At 37.9% G+C, this 23046-nt stretch overlaps 1 protein-coding gene across 20 annotated transcripts in view; it reads left to right on the forward strand.

Annotated features, from left to right (window-relative positions):
• The window catches only part of pcloa (piccolo presynaptic cytomatrix protein a), a 64230-nt gene extending 41714 nt beyond the window's left edge, over positions 1-22516 (forward strand). For 6 of the 20 annotated variants that reach the window (XM_073947080.1, XM_073947082.1, XM_073947096.1 and 3 more), the window contains 17 exons: positions 1377-1502; positions 5271-5379; positions 5820-5881; positions 5973-6166; positions 6260-6310; positions 6586-6716; positions 8746-8772; positions 9068-9161; positions 10695-10766; positions 10909-11158; positions 11644-11832; positions 13065-13226; positions 15376-15517; positions 15674-15729; positions 17354-17488; positions 17683-17828; positions 19523-22516. In XM_073947080.1, coding sequence (XP_073803181.1) covers positions 1377-1502; positions 5271-5379; positions 5820-5881; positions 5973-6166; positions 6260-6310; positions 6586-6716; positions 8746-8772; positions 9068-9161; positions 10695-10766; positions 10909-11158; positions 11644-11832; positions 13065-13226; positions 15376-15517; positions 15674-15729; positions 17354-17488; positions 17683-17828; positions 19523-19666 — 2090 coding nt within the window. In that variant the 3' untranslated portion in view covers positions 19667-22516. The remainder of the gene's footprint in view (positions 1-1376; positions 1503-5270; positions 5380-5819; positions 5882-5972; positions 6167-6259; positions 6311-6585; positions 6717-8745; positions 8773-9067; positions 9162-10694; positions 10767-10908; positions 11159-11643; positions 11833-13064; positions 13227-15375; positions 15518-15673; positions 15730-17353; positions 17489-17682; positions 17829-19522) is intronic. The other 14 variants (XM_073947084.1, XM_073947088.1, XM_073947085.1 and 11 more) reach the window with 7 other exon arrangements.
• Positions 22517-23046: the final 530 nt, after the last annotated feature.

Consider the following 23046-nt stretch of genomic DNA (forward strand, 5'->3'; position numbering starts at 1 on the left):
TTCTGTCTGTTGTGTCACTGTTCCTTTAAGCATTAGAACAGGGCAGACATTATGCAGCAATGTGGCAGATTGGCATCCCTCCAGTTTCATCAGTCATCAAAGCTCAAAATGGCGTGTAATGCACAAATTGGATTATTCTCGTAATTAGAAACTGATGAAGAAACAAGCGCCTTAAAAAGACAATGAATTAAGGCTATATCAAGTAAACTGCGCTGTGACTGGTGGATTTGTTGCACTGTAATTTAGGTAATTAGTCTGATGGAAGGGTATGTGTATCATAATTCTAAATTAGACAATGTATATTATTAAACTCATAGATAAGGTTAGTCAATTTTTAAGTAATTTTCGAATCGGCAGTGTGGGCCTGGAAAAGATTTGCAAATGCCAATATTTAAAGGGATAGCTCACTCAAAACTGAAAATTCGAGAGTCCCCCCCCAGTACTTGTTGCAAACTTTTTTGAGTTTCTTTCTTCTATTGAACACAAAATAATATATTTAGAAAAAAGCTGTAAATCTGTAACTATTGACTTTAATAGTATTTGTTTTTTCTTCTGTAGAAGTCAGGTTTTTAGGCTTTCTTTACAGCATTTTCTTTTCTTAAAAACTCAAAAAAGTTTGGGACCACCTGAGAATGAGTAAATATTGAATAAATCTTAGTAAACTATCCTTTTAAAGGCAACTGGAGTTTCTGTGTTGATTGTAGTGTCCGGTTATCAGATGTTTTGCTTCAGTGAATATTAATAATTTCCTCATTAATGCTTAGGAATCATATAGAAAAAATATTGGAGGAGCATGATCAGTTTTTGACAAGGCTACGTCATCATTGACAATCATTCTTTTATCCAGTCAGCTCAAGACAAAACCCCTATAAAAAGTCAAACACATCATACCTTCGTTTTCTTTTGACTTCAGCATCCCTCCACCACCCCAACTCCACACTATTAAACGCGATACCTACTTAAATCTGGGGGAGGGGGGAGCGTTCTGGTGCCAGGCTCAGACTCTATCTTTCTCAATCCTGATAAGGAGAATAACACAAGTTCTTTTCCATGCTCAGAGCCTTCTCCCCAAACAGCACACCTAACACGCATATTCTATTCAGTCAAATATCTGTGTGTGTGTGAACTCGTGAAAATTTATTGGTACAAAAATGTTAAGTACTTAAGCTGGTTAAAACATCAATTGTTGAAATCACTGATGGTTAGAGTAATTGAACCCTTTAATCCAAAATCTTTCAGTTATTGTGTTTGACAATTAAAGGAAATTTACAGATCAAACAAATATAGCAAATTGAACTAAATAATTCCACTTTTCATGCTTGTTCACCCTCTGTGCAGGTATTTGACCTCCTTATTTTAATACAATTTCTCCACAGGAAATGGACTGGGAATTAGAGTGGTTGGAGGGAAAGAGGTCCCGGGAAGCAATGGAGACATCGGTGCATATGTGGCCAAAGTATTACCTGGAGGAGCAGCAGAACAGACGGGGAAGATTGTGGAAGGTAGGCACCTCAATGAAAGGCGGTTACACTTTAAAAGACATGTTCCTGTGTGGGTTCACTGACTGGGTTAAGCTGAAGCGGTGTATCGATGCTCACTGTCTTTTAAGGCAGAGAGAGAATCGCATGAGTTAACGTTAAAGGGCACAAAGTGACGTGATATTTCAGGGCAGGAGACAGAAAAAAAACAAATGATGTTAATTTGCGTGATTCTTCACCTCCGGGCTTGCAGAATGACTCATTCTTGATGTGAGAGATAAAGATAGAGAAGGAGAAAATGAAGTTGAAGCTTCAGGTTCATGACTGTGTTTCCTCTGCAGTGTATACTGTCGGTGTAGGTGTTGCACAGATCAGTGTTAAATTTATATCGAAACTTTGACTGAGATGTCTCTAGGGTGTTCAGTTCAAAAGAGTTTGAGGTTTTACTGCTTTACCACGGTCTTCTTTACCATGCAGTTATGTAAATGTGCACTTTGCACAAGCCAGAATTGACCTCAATGTGACAGATTCACCCATTGATTGCTGACGGCTAGAGTTTCTCGTTGACTTGGAAGAATCTTTACAGACTTTTGAAATAAAACCAAGAGTAAAATCAGAATTTTTCGCACTATCTTGATGGACTATTTCAGGCATTTTGATGGAGCTGAATTTTACAAGCTCTATTGATCTTGGTCATGACGGAGACGTTAATGCTCTCTTTTTCTTCAGGGTGAGGGTGAGCACGAAGCATTATAAATTAGGTCTGCTTAGGCTCCGGGTTTTGTGCTGCTTTCTCTGGGTCCTAATTTACGAGGGGCCAGGATAGGTGGTGAGGGGGAAAGTGAAGCCAGAGGGAGTGGATCTGTCTGCGCGCAGGCTTATTTATGAGGCCATATACAACAGCTGGGCTTTGTGAGAGAACATTCTAAGCTTTGACTGGGACTGACACTTCACATCTGTCTTTCACCTCCTCCTCTCGCTCTCTCTATCAAATATCACTTTGTATTTAGACATTTGACTCCTTAACCCTATGCTTGTCTCTTCTCCTTTTATTGTGTTTCTTTGTGTCAATATTTAATTTAGTCTATTCTTAATTCTCTACTGTCTCATCTCACTTTTCTCCCTCTCATTGTGTATCATTTCTTTCAATCCTATATCTTAGTGCTGCACAATACTGAAAAAATCATGTTTTTTGGCAATATATATGCCGATATGAATAAAATTTCACCAGATGACTTGAATAGTTCTATATGGAAAGAATTTATTCATTTGGATTGATTGAGATGATTCTGTATTGAGTCAGCTATGCATTAAATATGATAAACAAATTATAAATAAAAATAAATACAATGATGTAAAGATAAAGCTTTATGGTTTTCTGGGGAATTCAATTCCTCTTTCAATTAAACTTATGTTTATTTCCTATAGCGCTTTTACAATGTAGATTGTGTCAAACAAAGAAGTTCTAGTAAATTTAGCGGTCAGTCCAGTTTTCAGAGTTGAAGTTCAGTTTAGTTCAGTTCAGTTTGGTTTTTCACTGCTGAATGTCCAAACACTGAAGAGCAAATCCATCGATGTGCAGCTCCACGATCGCAAACCAAACAAGCCAGTGGCAACAGTGGCGAGGAACAAATTCACCAATTGACGAAAGTGAAGGAAAAAAAAAAACTTCAAGAGAAACCAGGCTTAGTTGGGCACGACCATTTTCTCCTCTGACCAAATGAATGAACAGGAATGAACAGGATTCATGTACAGAAATTGATAAATCAATGTAAAATAGTCTTCGTGAGTATATTTTTCAGTAAAATTAACCTTAAATCAAACTTACAAGCAAGTTTATTTTTTAAATATGCCTGAATGCTTTAAACTCTTTTTTGTTTACATAGTCAAAGGCCCTAAACACACACAAAAAATAAGCTGTATTTTTATTATATTATATCGTTTATATTACAGTCAACTCTAATGCATAGTACAATGATAAACTTTCAATATCAGGTGTAAACTTTGCCACAAAACCCATGTATTCTTAATTATGGCTCCTGGTCAACTATAATCTCAACTCCACTTTTCATTACAGGTCCTGTGATGTGACAATTGTATACAGTTGAAGTCAGAATTATTACTAGATATTAGATATTTTTCAAGATACTTAAAGTGACATTTAAAGGCTTAACTATGTTAATTAGGTTAACTAGGCAGTTTAGGGTAATTAGGCAAGTTATTGTGTAGTGATGGTTTGTTCAGTAGAAAAATATCTATATAGCTTATAAACAAAATATATATATATTATATATAGTAGCTTATATATCTATAGCTTAAAGGGGCTAATTATTTTGACCTTGAAATGTTTTTATTTTATTAAAAACTGCTTTTATTCTAGCAGAAATAAAACAAATAAGACTTTCTCCAGAAGATTAAATATTATTAGACATACTGTGAAATTTTTCCTGCTCTTTTAAACATAATTTGGAAAATATTTTAAAAATAAAAGGCGGGCTAATAATTCTGACTTTAACTGTATATGTTTGCACATTTCAATATGGATGCTGAAACGATATATTGTGCAGCTGTATTATATCTGTTTCATCTCATTAAGTCTCTTCTGTTGTCACCTTTTTTCTTTTCATCTTGTCTCTTCTAACTTTGTTCATTCTTCTACCTCTCAATTTCTCTTTTCTGCATTTCTTTGTCCCATCTCCTTTTATTTATCTCTTCTAATCTTCCGCTCTTATCTCTTCTCTATTTTCCTCATTTGATCTCTTCTTGTCTCATCTGCATTAATCATTGTATCTTATTGCATATATTTCATTTGCTCTCATGTTGTTTACATTTTATTTCTCACCTCACATTTTCTCGTCTCATTTTGTCTCTTCCTTTATGATTTGAGCTTTTACCTCGTCTCTTCTCCTCACATCTATTGTCATGCTGTCTCTTTTCATCTCATCTTTCTCTTTTCATTTGATTTCATCTCATTTCTTCTCATCATTTCTTTTTTCCTTCCTTTTTATTTATTGGTATTAAGCAATACCATATATAGTAGTAGTACACAGTGCATAATAAAAACTAAAATTACAGACTGTCTCATTATAAACCCACTCTTACTTTCCTATAAAACTATACATCATAATACATACAGTGCAGAACAATTGATTACAGATCACCCCAATGTAAAGCCAATCATACCTTGCTACTAATTTTCTCATCTTTTCTTGACCTATATAATCTAGAATCATCTCTCTCCCACATATTGTCCCAACAGCAGAATAAGCGTCTTAAAGCTGAAATGTCAAATGCTTCTACTAGGTGTAAGTGTGATTATGTATGGGGTTGTCATGGCTACAACAGTCATGTGACTGACGTATATTTTCAAGCTCAGTGTAACAGGCTGGTGTTAAGCTGTGGAGTAATGTGAGCCGGCTGTTTAGTCTCTCACATTAAACAGTAAAATCTTTAAGCGTGTAAATGACCCGAGTACACATTCACCCCCAGGGATCCCAAGCATCCAACGTAACGTAGGAGGTTCGAAACGCCCAAAGAGGGCATACCTGGCCTACCTGAAGACACGCTTTCATCTGTGTAAGTGCGCTAAGAGGTTTTGGTTTGCTGTGACTTGGCGTGAAATCTGTTGCACGTGTTTCCTCTCCTTTCTCACAGGATTTCTTCAGCACAGCTTGTTTAATCGAACTTGATGCTTGATGTTGCAGTGCTTATTACAGTATATTTGATCAAATGTAAATAAAATTCATTGTATAAAGCGGCTGATTTTATATTTGTATGTGTGTGTTTGCATAGGAATGCAAGTCCTGGAGTGGAACAACATTTCCTTGAGTGGTAAGACGTACGAGGAGGTGCAAGGGCTGGTTGGTCACCAGGTTGGAGAGGCCGAATTATGTATCAGACTGTGAGTGTCAGATTTGCTTAATTAATAGTTATGTGCTACTTTTTATTTCTGTTTTCTATCTAGCTCTGAATGAAACATGATATTTAAAGCCCCAATGTACAAATGCGGATTTACAATTTATTTACCAAATATTCAGACTCAATACTTTGAATATGTTTTAACAAATCTAAATATTAAGAAAATTGCTATTTAAGTTGGGCAAATTAAGTGTTTAGCAAAGCATTTTCCTAATGAATAATTAAGATTTGATACATTTAGGGTACAAAGTATCTGACATATCTTAATGGAACATGATCTGTAAACAATATTCTAATGATTTTTGCCTTAAAAGAAACTATTACCAAAAATAAACCTATGCAACTTGAGACTTTTGTGGTCCAGGGTCACATATTGATTTCCTGCTTGCTTTACTAAACTCCTCAATTTCTTTTTATCTCCAGTGACATAAATATGCTGTCTGATTCTGATAGCTCCCATCTAGACCTGCATGACCAGGTTAAAGGTGAGAACCTCGAGTCATTGAAAAAGACAATCAAATGAAATTGTCTTAATTAACCACAGTGACTACTAACACCTGACTTCTAAATATACAGGGGACAGACCTCCACGGTCACCAGGTGTGGACCCCAAGCAGCTGGCTGCCGAGCTGCAGAAAGTGTCCCAGCAGCAGGTGCCGTCCTCCTCTGCGTCAGCACTGGATAAACCCTCAGCGTCTGCAGGCTCCAGTGCAGTTCCCAGTCCTGGCCAGCCTGGTTCACCCTCTGTCAGCAAGAAACGCCACAGCAAGGTATGCATATCCCATGTGCACAATTATTTTGGATACAGAAAGTCAAACAAAAAAACACGTCTTTCCTTACTGCTGATGTTTTTTGTTTCTTAGAACTCTGAGGGTACAAAAACTCAGTCCCACCCAGTTTCAGGAGAAATCCAGGTAGATTTGAGCTCTCATCATCTCAGCTACATCTGTAGCTCATTAAGCAAACCTCCAAGTGGAATTTTAAAACTGTAATTTAGAGACCTGTAAAAGTGGAAATTTCAATATGAAACTATCTACGACTAGAAATTAGCTGCTTATGAATGAACACTCTATGAAATCACTCATATTTAATTTCACACTTAATTCATTGATTAAAAGAGTGTATTTATGTAATAGTCATTTGCCTTTTCAACAGAAGAAAGACATTTTTACTTTCTTCTATGTTGCAGCTTCAAATAAATTATGACAAACAGCTGGGAAATCTCATCGTCCATGTTCTCCAAGCACGGAATCTGGCGCCTCGGGACAATAATGGCTACTCTGATCCATTCGTTAAAGTTTACTTGCTGCCAGGTAGAGGGTAAGTACTTTCTGCAAATCTCAACTTACTGGAATTGAGTCTTAGAGGGATAGTTCACCAAAAAAATGAACATTCTGTCATCATTTATGCACCCTATATTTGTCCCAAACCTGTCTGGTTTTGTTGTAAACAAACTGTGAAAAAAAGATATTTTAAAGAAAGCTGAAAACCTGTAACCATTGACTTTCACTTGATTTACCTACTTACTATATATGTCAATGGTTACAGTTTCTAAGCATTCTTCAAAATATATTCCCTTGTGTTTAACAGAAAAAACTAACAAAGCTTTTTAACCAATTGAGGTTGAGTAAATGACGAGTAAACCTTAATTTTAGATCGAACTATCCCTTTAAAGTTCACCCAAAATGATAATTCTGCCACCATCTACTCACCCTTCACTTGTTCAAAACCTGTTTGAGTTTCTTTCTTCTATAGAAAAATGCTGGTAGCTGGCACCCATTGATTTTTATAGTAATTTCCCCTCATAAGAAAGTTAATGACTTGCCAGCTACTAACATTCTTCAAAATATCTTCCTTTGAGTTCAACAGATAAAAGAAACTCATAAAGGTTGAAAACCACCTGAGGGAGAATAAATTATGCAACATAGGCTAACTCTGAAAACGTAGCTCTATATACATTTCTGGAGACCACGAATTATGTAGCCAGAAGTACGTATGGCCGCATTTAATTTTTTTAAAACGATGCTACGGGGCAGTATAATGCTGTTTCGCGCTTACCAGCTGACCGCTTACCTCTGTTTGGACGGCTTTCCTGCTGTTACCAGTTTGTTCAGTAGCTCGCCATGTATGTCGGCGGACTTGAGACGCAGAGAGAAGTTGACCACAACGTTGGGGTTTGAGTCTGGTGAAGAACAGTTTCAGTAAGACAAAAACAAAAGCCAAAAAATAAAATGAATAAGTAAATCGCAGGGTGAGAATGCGGTAAAATCTGAAAACGTTGTAAAAATCAGGCGATGGCTTTAAGGTCGGTAAGGTTTAGGGAAGTGGGTGGGCGGGTCAATCGGTGCTTTTGAAAACACTATTGGTTGGGTTTAGGGAAGGAGGAGGGTGGGTCAGTCGATTGATCAGTCAGTCAACAGCAGCCTCTGGTGGATTTATGCGAGAACAGCAGGTGTGAATGAGAAATTTGAGCTCTCAAAATGAGTGATGAGTTTGAAAACAAAAATGGCAAAAAAAAAACATAGCTCCTGGGACATATTTAGTGCTCTCCAGAAATGTATTTAGGGGTACATCAGAATGAGCCTGGGTTGAAATTATGAGGCAATTTTCATATTTTGGGTGAACTTTCCCTTTAAGTGAGACCCAGTGTGGGTTGCCAACTGTGTTTGGTCAATATACAGGACATGTTAGATTCTAGTTTTAGAATCAATCAGTATCAGTTTCTACCTTTTTAAAAACTCTACCAGACAGTAAAGCTGTGAGATTACTGAGATGTTAAAATAAGATGTTAGTATCTTGATTCCTGCTGAAAAATAAAACCACCTGTTTCACCCTTGGCAATGTAAATTAAGGCTCCCACAGCAGCTCTCCTAGAGGCTACTTTCCGAGAGTTAACGAAACAGAAAATCACTTATCCAGCTGTACTTAGCATCAAGTCTGTGGGAAAGACCCGAAAAGGATTATGCATACTGTGTGAGCCCTAGTTTTTTAGCTGAATTTTAATTAGGTGTGTGTGCGCGCTTGTCCGCCTGTTTATGTGTGCAGTAAGTGAGTCAGCAAACGAGGAAAATCAATGCCAGCTGAGTTTGTGTGTAAAATGATAGCGCTGGCTGATGTTTGTAGGCTGGTGTGTATGTTTGTGTATGTGTGTCGGACCATTTCTGGCTCTCATCTGATCATGCAGTACTTGGATTGAACCTACAGAAACAGGAGCTCTCCATTTCTCAGCTCCATATGGGCATGAATGCATGAGCTACTGCGAACACACACACATGCATACACACACCTTTGCGGTCTCCCACTCATCACTGATTGTTGTCTGTTTTTGCTGCATGCTGGATCTTCACAGTCAGGTCATGGTTGTGCAGAATGCCAGGTATGTGATTCTTTCCTACAGTACAAGCAGATTATTGAAGACTTGGCCATGCTTGGACATGAACGGCTTAATGATGTTGTGTTTTGCTCTTTATGTCATCATTATGCATTTGATTACATTCTTAATGTAGTATATGGTCATTGCAACAACACAAGTGGGCCTATACTACATGTCCTCCATCATGCAGACCATCTGCCACCAGCGTGGGGTGTTTCTTGTTGAAGTCTGGTGCACACTGATGCTCTATTTTAATTGAATGCTGACCTCTTGGTGTGTTTGTTTTTCTCAACTGCAGTGCTGAAAACAAAAGAAGGTCCAAGCATGTTCAGAAGACCCTGAACCCGGAGTGGAACCAGACTGTCATCTACAAAAACATTCACCTTGAACAGGTAACCAAACACATCTAGGTTGCGCTTCAGATGTCTAGGAAAAATTCTGATGGAAAATGTTTTACTTTGAAGATTTCATACCAGTTTTGAGGTTTCAATTATATGAAAGCTCTTCAGAGAGAATCTCAGGCTTTTGGTGCAAACAGGGAATAGTCTGTTGTCTCCCAGAAGTGCTTTACTCTAATTAAGACCAAAGAGCTTCTTTAGTCGGTTGAGCTCTCTTAGGCAGACACTGACAGATGTGATTGATATGTTTTTACTGGACTATTGAAGCGAGGCCAGTGCCTCTTAATTGAGAGAGAAAGACAGAATGCTGGTAAGTGAGGCTTGTGTTGAAAACCATCTGGATTTAATGCTCTAGTACTACATATCATGTTGAAGATGTTTACCAATTTAACAGATAAGACTTTTTTGTCTTTGTTTCCAGCAAGGAAAAATATAGAGTTGAAATCAGAGTTATTAGCCCCCTCTAATTATTAGCCCTCAATTTCTGTTTAACGGAGAGAAGATTTGTTCAACACATTTCTAAATATAATAGTTTTAATAACTCATTTCTCATAACTGATTTATTTTATCTTTGCCATGATGACAGTACATAATATTTTACTAGAAAATTTTAAAGACACTTTTATACAGTTTAAATTGACATTTAAAAACTTAACTAGGTTAATTAGGTTATCTAGGTGTAACCCTGCCAGTCCTTTACCACCCAACTCTGAGCTGGGGTTAAACCGGCAACCTTCCGCAGGGGAGTCAGTTGCTCTTACAAGGAGGCTAAAGACCATTGCCTCTAGCATCTGTCACTAGAGCACCTTCTTAGAGTTCAGAGGAGTGAGGTTTTACATGCACAGCACTTCACTAGCTGGCCTTCGCTACATAGGCAGGTTAGGGTAATTAGCCAATTTATTGTATAACAATGGTTTGTTCTTTGACTATAGAAAAAAATATATAACTTAAAGGGGCTAATAGTTTTGACCTTAAAATGTTTTTTTATTATTATTATTATTAAAAACTGCTTTTATTCTAGCCAAAAATATATATAAATATATATACTTTCTCCAGAAGAACAAATATTATCAGACATACTGTGAAAATTTCCTTGTGTATTTAACTCAGAAGCAAAGTTTAGAGGGAATGAGCAAAGAAATATATATATATATATAGAAGCAAAGGGAATGATTTATTTTTTCTGAAGTAAATGTCATTTAAACATTTTTACATGATTCTTTAGAAATCACTCCAAAATGTTGTGCTTGTGTGCTTTGCGTTATAACTGTTGAAAACCATTGTGCTGCTCAGAATTATTGCAGAAAGCAAAATCAATTTTCACTTGTTATCTTTTTGAGGTAGAACTATCGATTGTAACTTTAAAAAAAATTAATACCGTATGTACTTACTGAATTCTGAATGAATTATAAATCCTAATCACCCAACTGGTCAGGTTGTAGGGTGTATTCAGGCAATGTATGGTGATAAAATCACAAACTAAGTAATTGGCATTGAATGCTCTGTGTTTGTGTGGTGCATGTTTAGTTGAGAAAGAAGACACTGGAGGTCAGCGTGTGGGACTACGACAAGAGCTCTGCCAATGACTTCTTGGGAGAGGTGAGAAGCTTTAAGCACACTTTGGAATATTAAACACCGGGTCCATTCTGTATAAAAGTTCAAGGCTGCAAATCCAAGAGATGGACTCTCATCTTACAGTCACTGAATAATCATGAAATTGTACATGTATGGTGATTTATAGGTTTTAATTGACCTGTCCAACACGGCCCAATTGGACAACGTCCCACGCTGGCTTCCTCTAAAGGAGCAGAGTGAAGGCGAGCATCACCGGCGCTCTCACTCGGGACAGGGACGTCAGCATTCACCCAAACCCCCTGGAGGACACGGGAGCCAGCACTCCCCAAAGACCTCTGGACACAGCAAGGAGGACTCGCCCAAATCCTCAGTCATTAAGAGCCGTAGTCACGGAATCTTCCCTGACCCTGCTAAGGGTATGAGTGCACGTCGCATGCCACTTCTCCTTTCACATTTCCAGACGTGATGTCTTCCTGTCCTCCATCCTACTACTGCTGTCATTTCTCTGCATTCTGTCTTCTTTTCTTCTATCTGTATTGTTCTTGCTTTCACTTGATCTCTCCATCCTATATTTCTCAAGCTTCCTAGCTTTGGCTTTTCGCTCTCCATATATGTGTGTTGAGTTCACTACGGCGCTGAGCTCACCAGCGCTTCACTCCAGTCACCTCACGCAAGGTGTGACAGGGCCGCTCAGACAGCAAGCAGCCTGCTTAGATGCTAACTAGGGCACAATAGTGGAACACACCACTTATGTCAGATGGAGACTCAATAGTTTTAAAATAACATAACCAGATCATCTGTGTAGTTTATGTATATTTTAATTAAGAAGTTTTTGAAGAATTTAAATGAATAAATAGGCTAAAAAACAGCTCTTGTGGTAATTTGGTTCTGGTTGTTTTAGACACGCAGGTGCCCACTATTGAGAAATCTCACAGTAGCCCCAGCTCTTCAAAGCCATCCCTCTCCGAGGGTCAAGCCCGTCCCCATGGAGGCCCCCGTGCTCATGGCAAAAGTGGCACGACCCGGGCACACCTTGATGATGCTGCAGCAATGGCTGAAGCTGCCGGCCAACAGCCCCGTCTCCAACCAAGTAAACGACGCAAATAAACCCTCCACAGCATGGCTGCCTTCGCACTCATCTGTTCCTCCTTCTGTTCTTTTTCACTGCCTTCGTTTGGTTTTTTTTTCTTTCCCCGTCATTGTTTTCTGGTTTCTCCAGTTTTTCTTCCTCTGATCCCCTTGTGGTCACAGTCTGTCACTTCACTTCCTCCCGGCCTGTGTGTTCTCACTAGTATGTTGAGAACATGTCACATACACTTGTACAGAAACATATACTCTTTTTTATGACATTTTTTAACACATACATTTAAGGGAGCATGTTATATTTAGTGTTTTTATCATGGAACTGGTCAAGAGATCATTTATAAATGTATATCAGTGTATCATATTTTAAAGTTACAGAGCTAATCTATGAAGTTTTCTATTTGAACTTAATAATTTGTCCTTAAGCTTCCTTACATCCTTGAAACCCTGAACAGTTCCTGTTGCATATGGGTTTAATTTTCAAGGAACACCCAATATGCCAATGCAAAAAATAATGGTACAAATAATGATTCAGAATAGATTTAAAAAAATAGACTCCAGCTTAAATATTGTGCAGAAACAAAAACTATTTCTGACCTAGTCTGGCACTTTGCTGCCCATCAATCAGTATGCTAAGTTGGATTACTAAGACCTGTCAATCACTGTGAGGAGATCTGACTGCACATGTCACGCACTTAGTCATGCAGACCTGTCATTTTACCCCAAAGGGACATGTTGGAACCTTACTACTAAGGTTTTTTTAGGTAAAACCTGCTCATCTTGCCATGTTATTAAAGTTAGAGAGTTTAAGACCTGCACCAAACACAAAATCAACACCTTTTGCCCACCTGAGCCCTTCACAGCAGCCCTGACAACCTTTTTATTTAACTCTTTATTTATTTGTCCCATTGAGTTGTTTTCTGTCCCAGACGGCCAGCTTTTCAGCAGCTACCCCAGTCCACGAGATGGCCATGCATGTGGCCGCCACTCCTTAAAGCACCATCCCACCCTGCCTTCACTCTCTCTGCGGCTCTCGCTGGCCTACACTGCACCTCAGTCAACGCTTTGAGCCCGAGCCGGGCCGTGCGGACTGTGGCTGCATGTGACTACACAGTAAAAGCTGGTGGTGTCCATGTTGTGACAAGTTCATACTCTGAGTCTCCATCTCGCCCCCCTTCTCCCCTCTCCAAACCTCCCCTCCTTCTCACCTTCCACCCCGTGGCTGATATATGGCCCCAGCCCAAAATGGCGGCCTCGACCCGAGGCACCACAGGCACAGCGTAGTTGGTGTGCTCACCATTCAGAGAGCCCCGTCTGAGTCGCCGGCCCATGAGGTCCCTGACGGCCGTCACCTGACCCTCAGGAAAGCCCTGTCTGAAGAGAGGCCGCAGCCGGACGGAGGTGAGAGATGAACGTCTCGTATGATTGCCGATGACAGCAAGAGAGAAAGAGCGAGAGGATGTTGAGTTACTAACGCACATCTAACTAGTGGAACTAGCTGAAGACACTTTGCATAATGTGTATTTGTGCCTAAAAAGGGCACTATGGGAAGGGGACGACTTACAATGAGTTATTCCAAATGAAAGTGAGCAAAACTATTACAGAAATTAGGATTAAGTGAGGGCTGATTTATACTTCTGCGTCAAGTGCACTCGTATGGTCCGGCGCAGCCTTTTGTACTGTCGCATAGCCCTCGCTGTGGCTGATGCTGATGCACACCTGTCCAAAATAGTAACTACACATTGCAAAGCGTAGCGCAAGCTCTGTCATTGGTTGGCTTGGTACCGCTGACAAGCATGGGCGGTGTTGAGAGCCGCAAGCCTGATAGAGCGAATGTTTACAAGTGTCAAGTCCCTCGAAGGAGTTCCAGATGGAAACTTTTGTTTTGTGTTTATTTTATGATTAAAGTTGTTGCCAGTCCGCCAGTTTTAGCTACTTTTAGCATTCAGAAAAAAACAAAACACCTGCAAAGAAACTCAACAGAGGAAGATAAAAACCTACTTCCAGCTTGCATTTCGGGAGGGTTATTGCAGAGAAACACAAACAGCACGCAGAAGTATAAATGCTACACGCAAGGCAGGTGCCGTGGGTCATACCGATCACTCGACGCAGAAGTATAAATCAGTCTTAAATCTGTAGTTAGTAATCACATGAACTTAGGTGGTGCATCTTTACAATTTTCTTTTTAAAACCTGAAAAAAAATGAATTCTGAAACCCTCGGTTGATTGAAATTGCAGAACATTGCAGGTTTAAATATTAAGTTACTGTTCATGTTTACGTACATTCAAGTTTAACAAGTAATAGGTAGCAATATAGTTGCATTACAGATGCAAATAGACAATATTTAAGATTTTTATAAGCAATCTTATCAGAAATATGCATGAAATTTGTCAAGTAAATGGCCTGTTCACACCAAGACGAATGTTTAGCATTTTCATTTGAATAAACAGAGGGTATACTGTACATCTACGTGGATAAAAAAAAAACTAATTTTCTATTGCAGTGCAGAGAAAACTGTCCAAACATGGCATTTACCTGAAAATGGTGCATTAAAAACAGAATGTTTTTCATTAGGTTTTTGGAAAAGTTTTGATTTGTATAGAAGGATCAAGAAAAATAACTAAAACCGCTGTAATATCTATTATCTATGCCAACCAGTGCATGGCAACATCACATTGTAAAGAAACATTATGTCTAAACACAATTAGTCCTGTAGTCCACTATTCATGTTGTGGTTGTCAAGATCCAGCACATGAGTTGGTGGCCATTTTTTAACCAGATTCGTCTGATGCTAATTCAAAACACTTGGATTGGCAGGTTAAAAACAGGTCAAGTAACCTTAAAACCTTATTCATATTTTCCAAGTGGGTAGGGTCTAGTGATTCTCACTTTCAGCAGGAATCCACTCTCTGCCACTTCACAGGAAATTCATGCAGCGAGTCTCAGTCTGATACAACAGTCCAGCAACGTGCTTCCCTAAAACCAGGGGACTAAACTGTAGTAAAACTGAAATATTGACCCCCTAACCATCCCAAGAGATGCCTGGTGTTAGTGTCACCGTTGCTGAATCTGATTGAAAAAGACTGTGTGCATGAATTACGTGTTGAAATCACGCATCCCACGTCACACCATCACCATCACTCTCGTTCAAACACTTCCAAATACATCAACATATAAAACACAATCTTAAGTAACAACCATTTAAATAAACTAATATAGCGCCAACGGAATTAGCACAATTGTTCTTACTCGCTTAATGTTCTAAACTAAAACACACAGATTACTAATGAACAGTTTAATTTGTTCTGTCTGTGCTTTTGCTTCTGTCATCTGATGTCTGCTTAGCATATCTCTGTCTGTGATGTTTCCTTTCATTTATTGAGTGCCGTCATGCTTTTTTAAATGTTGCCAGTAGTGCCAGTATCTATCGGTGTGTTTGTGAGTGTGTGTTTGGAGTGAATATGTGGACATCTACCCTTTATTTGCTAGTTGCAAACCAGTAGTAGTGTATGAGATTAATGCGACTCACATAGTCCACTTCAAAAACAGCGTCCCGCAGCCATAGATCTGGTGATGCTCCTGTTACTGCAGCCTCATTGGATAGTGGTCTGAGTGGCAGTGCCTTTAGCCTATTGGATGAAGAGGGCGGGACAAATGCGGTGGATAGTGCAATTTTCCAGGTTCCCAGATTGTGAGTGCTTTTTCGTATGACTCTGTATAATAATTGCTAATCAATTATGGTGTTTTTATAATAATAACTTTTTAAATTTTATCTAAAACGCCTTTTAATGCCTTTTTATTATCTGCATTTTCTTGGCACTCTGACCTGATGCTATTTATCATTCAGTGGAAAGATTCCAAACGGCACAGAAGCTGTGAAATCCGCTCATGGAGATGCAGAGGGTAATGTTTGCATGGGACGGTGTGTGCTTATTTGTGCTCGTCTGTGTCAATAGCAGTGTATTTGAATGTATAATTTTGCATCAGAGTAGCTAAAATGCTCAAATTATCATATAGTGTTTTTATCATTTAATAAATTAAGTTGCATTCTATTCAATTACATTAAATTACACTTTTATTCTAAGAATTGGAGTGTGTAATTCCTTTTTTGCATTTATTTGGTTAAAATACAATGATGTTTTGATTTTAATTACAAAACAACTGTTTTTTTAAAAAGTTTATTCAGTGGCCATTAGTACAGGCCTCTTTGTCAGTATTCTGATATATTTATTTCTTGATAATGCATTTTTAGGATTCCTTTGTGTTTAGCAAATCTTAAAATAAGCAGCATTTATTTTAAAGGGCACCTATGTTGAAAATCATCTTTTGGAAGCTGTTTGAGCAGAACTGTGTGTTGGTAAAGTGTGTCCACAGTCATATTGGGGTGATATAAAGACAATAAGTCTCTTTTAATTTCCTGACATTAAAATAGGATCCAAATCCCACCCATTTTGAGGTCCACTGCAACGTGATGTAGGACAACCATGTATTAACATGTCTCTGTTGTAACACGTATAATTATTTCAACAAGACAGGACATGTGCAAATCAACTGGAATTAAAAGATCTGTTCGCCTCTCTGTGATCATCAGTCATCATCAAATGTGATCAAGAAGGAGTTTTACAAGTTTAAAACGTTTTTAAAAAAGACGGTAAAATCATTGTAATTCTTCACCACAGCCGCATGTCAGTACAATTATAAAAGAAGATGCTTCAATCACAGTTTGTGGACATCAGGTTTATTTTACTGCATTAACATAAGGGATATCCTTACAGCAGTAGATAATAATGTGTATCCTGTCACATTTGCCATGCAAAACAGTGCAAAGTTAAACGCGTGCGCTGTATGTGTGTGTGATTTTTGTAATGACATTGTGTGTGAATTAACTCCATAACAAATACATCAACTAATCAGTGAGAAAATTCTTACTGTAGTATTTCTCACAAAAAAAAAAAAAAACATTATATGACATCTGCTTCCTTCATGTCTGTCACTGTGCTGTTTAACTGATGCATTCGGAGATTGAGGCACAATCTGACAGCCACGTGGGAACGGTGGGTGGGGAGAACCTGCTCATTTGCATTAAAGGCAAAGGCAACAAAACAGCTACAATGTGTAGAGCAGAAAATTCCAGTATGCTCAAAGGTGTAGTAAATAATCTGATGTGTGTTTTGAGCTAAAACTTCACTGACTCCTTTTGGAGAGAGAATTTTAAAAAAGGGGTAAAATAGGTGCCCTTTAAATTATTTTTTTAACAATGCAACACTCATTAATTTCATTTATGATCAGTTTAACAGATCATTCAATGTATATACTTTTATAAATTACTAATTGAAGAGTGAATTTAAATAGTTCCTCCCATATTAAACTATTTCCTCTGGCTATAAATGTGCTAAATTCTTTCACACTGTCTGAATGCTCCTCTTGTGGATCAAAGATTTACAAAATAGGGGAGGAAAAGATAAAGAGATATGAGGAGGAACTGAGATACTGACCTGTTCATGTGTGTGTGTGTGTGTCTTTTTAGGTAAGACTCAGGTGATGGGGGAGATAAAGATCGCCCTGAAGAAAGAGATGAAGACAGAGGGAGAACACCTGGTGCTTGAGATCCTACAGTGCAGAAACATCACATATAAATTCAAGTCTCCCGACCACCTCCCAGGTAACTAAACATGCGACTGCGAACATGTTTATACACACTATATTTACTAAAGGTGAAGTCACACCCACATATTTCACAATTGCCACAGACCGATGGCAGAAAGTTTTTTCTAGAAAGTTGGATTGGACAAGCTCTTTAAAACTCTCGAATTGAACAACACACAAATTTTGTGCACATTCATTTTTCATTTACAGACCTATATGTGAAGCTTTATGTGGTGAATGTGGCCACTCAGAAAAGAATCATCAAGAAGAAGACCAGAGTGTGTCGTCATGATCGCGAACCATCTTTTAACGAAACCTTCCGCTTCTGCATGAACCCCACCGGTCATTCCATTCAGGTATGCCAGACATTGGTCAAAAATCGAAACAGATCAAAGTCCGAAAATAATTTATGAACCCTTTTTTTTATACCTACTGTATTGTTTATAATTCAAAATCACTTGGATTTTTGTTTTTAAAGGGCACTTATGACAAAAATCTACTTTTGTAAGCTGTTTGGACAGAACTGTGTGTAGGTATAGTGTCTCCACAGTCATATTGAGTGATAGAAACAATAAGTCAATTTGTTTTTAGTTACCTGGCATCAAAATAGGATCCAAATCCCTCTCATTTTAAGGCCCACCGCAACGTGACATAGGGGTGTGGTATTCCCCACGTTTTAACACATTTCCAAAGTAACACATACAGTATAATCATATCCACAAGACAAGACGTGCGCAAAGAAACTGGGATCTGTTCAGCTTGTTAGAAATAAATACAGTAAAATCACTGTAATTCATCACCACAGCCGCATAATTATAAACAAGATGCTTTGTGGACATTAAGTCTGTTTTTTTTCTTTTTTTTTTTGTACATAAGTAGATCCAAAAACCGTTGGGTAAGTTCTAACTGTTGTAAGTGAGATCTGCTTCATTCTTGTCTGTCACTGTGCTGTTTATCTATGTGAAGGCTACAGAGATCTGTGACACACATGTGGGAAGGTGGGTGGGGAGAACCAGCTCATTTGCATTAAAGGCACAGGCAACAAAAACAGCTACAACAGCTCAAATTTCTCAGATTTAAAAAGTTATAATAAATGATCTGATGGGTATTTTGAGCTGAAACTTTACAGACACATTCTGGAAAAACAAAAGACTTGCATTAAATCTTGAAAAGGGGTAAAATGGGTGCCCTTTAAATGCAGAAATTACAAAAAAGATATTATAGAATAAAGAAAGATTACAAGTAAAATGTTCTCTTCAAAGTTAAGACTGACTGGGTTCTCCAATTTTGATGTTCTTTTTCAAATATCTAACTTGTAAGGTGGCAGAGAGTGCTCAAACCTGCTGCAAGTTAATAAAACACATGCAAATAGAAAACTGAAAGATCTTCATCCGTTTGACAACACATGCGCATGCAAAGTCTTACAAAATACAAAAACACTGAAATGTGCTGCAAATATTACAGACCACTCGGATTTTGCGTTTGGTAACCCTAAAAAGTGAGAGAAATGGCTGCTTCAGTCAGCGGTGCTTTCAAAGATCTGGGAGGTGTGCTGTTTTTGTTTATTTTAATGTCCTTGTCATGTGTATTTTAGCCCAAATAATCTGACAAATTGCACAAATAGTTTTAAATTAAATGTTATTTTAATGGCATTTAAGCAGGAGTTAACTTCAGAACAACAAGCTTGTCGCAAGTAACTCTACAATCAGGACATTTTTTTAACAAACTCACTCATATCTTTGACAACACAGCTTTATTTGCAGTGCGTTTCTATATTTTATTTATGTTTTGTGAGAATTTCGTGTGTGTGTGTTGTCAAAAGGATGAAGCTGTTTGTTAGTGTTTTTCTTAACTTTCAGTGCATTTGAGCTCTCTTTGCCACCATACATTTAAGTATCTCTCTCATATCATGAAACGTATGAAAACAAAATTCATGATGACTTCAAATAGGACTAAGCTGTTTCACCAAAATATAGAAATTGTGAAGTTCACAAGCGTAAAATTAGCCTAGACTTGAAATAGTGATTCTGATTTCTTCCAATCCTCGCAGCTCTTTCTTGTTTCAAACGGAGGCAAGTTTGTAAAGAAGACCCTAATCGGCGAAGCGTATGTGTGGCTGGATAAAGTAGACCTGCGTAAACGGGTGGTGAGCTGGCACAAGCTGCTGGCCAGCACAGCTCAGATCCACTCCTAAAGAAGGCGGTCGATTAAGGCGCGTGGACAGACCCGGCACATCTCTGCCGCACTCTTTGGGACTAAACTGAGCTGAATTTGGAGGGCCGACGCGGGGAGATTCCCGATTGCACTGGCACATGTGATTGTGTTAACCCAAGCCATGGAGAAACAGGTGTACAATGGTGTTTACAGGAAAGATCTGATCCTGAAAGATGCAGATCTGAAAAAAAAAAGTGAGCTGGAGATTCACGTAAGATTCATACACATGTGTACATGCACTTTCACAATCACTTACTGGTGTATCTATAAAATAATATGTGTACATTGGGCCACGACAGACAGTTAGACGATAGAGCGAACGTTTATTTGTTGCCAGTAATTTGTGCATTATTCATAAAGGATTATTTAACAGACAGATATCATATATATATTATTTTTGTATGATAGAGACGATTCCGCTTTAGATATTTATCCTTCTTTTACATTCCCTCAGATGTTATTGTGTTGAACGAATATTTAAGCACATTATCAATGGATTAGAAGAGTATTTTATGGTATATTATAGACAGATTTAAACGAATGAAATTTGATTTATTGGGTGTTGTGATGACTCTTTGTGTCAGTACGGTTATTTCCACTCACACAAGTAACACACGATACGGAATTCATCAGCGGATTCAGAGAGAATCAGGATGAATGCAAGAACCCAGCAAGCATTTTTTTGTTTAATAGATGTCAAATAGACGTCTAAACATAGTCGCCTTGGCTAAAACAAGACTACATTTGGGCTGTCAGTGAATAGACGTCTAAGAATACTAGACTAGTCATCAAATAAACAGAAATGAATGACTACACATATAAAGTCTGTCAAATCTGTCTATTTGTTTTGGGCTATTCTTAGACATCTATTAGATTTTCACTGACAGCCCAAGTTTAGTCTTGTTTTAGCCAAGCTGTCTACGTCTATTAGACGTCTATTAAACACAAAATTGTTTGCTGGCTAATTTAAACGTTTAAGAAAACTGCCAGACTTGCACAGAAAGCGAATGGGGAGTCTTGTTCGATGAATGTGACAGATGAAATATCTCAAGTATGCAGCAGCATCAGTTGAAAATGTCAAATCCAGCACTGTTATATGATTTGCACTTTGAGTCTAGCATTTTATGAATGTAGTTTGCTAGCTTTTTTTCTTTTTTTAAGTAGGTTCTATCAAAAAATAAAGAGAAAATCAAGAAATATCCTGCCATTTAAATCAGTCAAGCACTGTTAAAACCTCCACAGATGGATTAGAGCTCGAATGGAGCTCGAATGGGTCAATGTCATGTCTTGTCCGGACGTTTTCATATCACAATGTTAATATTAGCCTATGTTTTATGACAAACAAACTCCTAAACACTCAGGTTTCGATGTAAAAGCCTTGCTTAAACGTTATTAGCCGATCTCTGCTCTAAGCAGCTTAAAAGGCGACAATGAGGATCAGGGTGAAGACATCGCGTCGTTTTGAGTTTACACACATTTTGACACACGCTCATCTCATAATTTCAGAAAAGTGTGGCCACCTCAGACACTGAAATGCCATTAGTGTTATCTATATGTTTTTTATTATGCCTTTAAACAGGATGTGTGGATATAACCTTGCAAAACGTAACCCAGCCATTTTACCAAGTCAAGCACTTACGGTACACAAATGTCCAGCGTTAAGGGTGAAATCGGCCTTTAACCTGTGCCAAACTACCAAAACCCGCAGGTTCTGTGTATGTTATTCTATGCAACCCAAAAGGCATCTGTTGTACTTATCATTTAATGGCCGTAATGCATTATAATGACTTTTATTTTGTCATTTTAATGTATTTTCCCAACTGACATTTATTTATATATATTTTTAATTTTGCTTGGTGCTTGTTTATTAATTTGATTGCATTTTTGACAGTTCCTTGCAGTCCGCTGTTAAACTGTAAATGTGCATAACTACAGTAAATGTGTGTTTATAGCAGATTCATGAATTCAGTCACAGTGTCTGGAAAAAACACTATCTCACTGCACTCAGCTTTATATACAATGCTCGGTTCTCACTTTATTATATTCTGATCTCTCAGAATGTGCGTTACTATTTTTTATGTTTACAAATGAAGAGGAGAAAGAGCATTCGTTGTAACCAACGCGACCTCCTTCGAATAGCCCGTGCATGCATCTTTTTCACTTAATTGCCACACTGACTCTCTCACCTCTGCAAAATACATAAAAAATGAATAAAAAAGCAGCCATGTAAATAAAAGAATACTTTTCTTTTTGTACAAATAGGTTCTTGTATTGGTTTTCTGGTTCAGAGAAGAGCATGTTTGAGGGAAAGGAGAAGAGCGACTGTGTTTTTGATCTGTGTGTTACATGTTGTACATGCACTAGGGTAAAAGCTTTCCCCATGCTTGCCTCTGACAGACTGGACTGGACTTGACTTGCACAACAGACACAGATTTAACCCTGTATAATAATAACAATAATAGTAATAAAGAGCAGATGCTGACCTACTGACTCAGAGTAGAATCAGGAAAAAGTGTGGTGTTTTCACTTTGGATGTTGCATGTTTTGTTGTTCATACTATTTTTGTGTCCAGATTCTATTTACAAAAAGAGAGGGGGAAAAAAAAGATGATGAAAAATTAATCAAACCTAAATATGTATGCTGACTGTACAAAGATATGCTTGTATAATCCGTCTGGTTTTCCACTTAATGTAAACTGATGAAAAAAAAATATTCCAACTGTCATGGTTTTTGTGGTTGTACACAAACGGTATTGATAAATTATGCAAATTGTGCTGTAATAAAAGGCTAATGCCCCAAGTCTAAATATTAAATGATATATGTAAAATTCTCCCTGATCTCAGTCAATGAGTCTTTTACTTTCTATCTATCTATCTATCTATCTATCTATCTATCTATCTATCTATCTATCTATCTATCTATCTATCTATCTATCTATCTATCTATCTATCTATCTATCTATCTATCTGTCTGTCTGTCTGTCTGTCTGTCTGTCTATCTATCTATCTATCTATCTATCACACACACATGACCTTTGACCTATAACCTAAACAACAAATAAATGTATGTACATATTATTCATTTTTTATTTCCCACTTATAAGAAATAAATTGATGCCATCTACCTGTAGATACGTAGATGAAGAGGCGCCCTCTAGTGTACCTAGGGTGATAATGGTCTGTGTTCGAACTGGCTAAAATGTGCAATGACGTTAGCCGTTTCAAACACTACAGGGGGCGCTAAACTGCGGTTTTCTCTGTGTTATTATCTATGATGTTTAACAGAGTAAATGAATGTTCACAGTATGTCTGATAATATTTTTTTTCTTCTGGATAAAGTCTTATTTGTTTTATTTTGGCA

The sequence above is a fragment of the Danio rerio genome, chromosome 4 (assembly GCF_049306965.1).
Source record: "Danio rerio strain Tuebingen ecotype United States chromosome 4, GRCz12tu, whole genome shotgun sequence".
Classification (NCBI taxonomy): domain Eukaryota; kingdom Metazoa; phylum Chordata; class Actinopteri; order Cypriniformes; family Danionidae; genus Danio; species Danio rerio.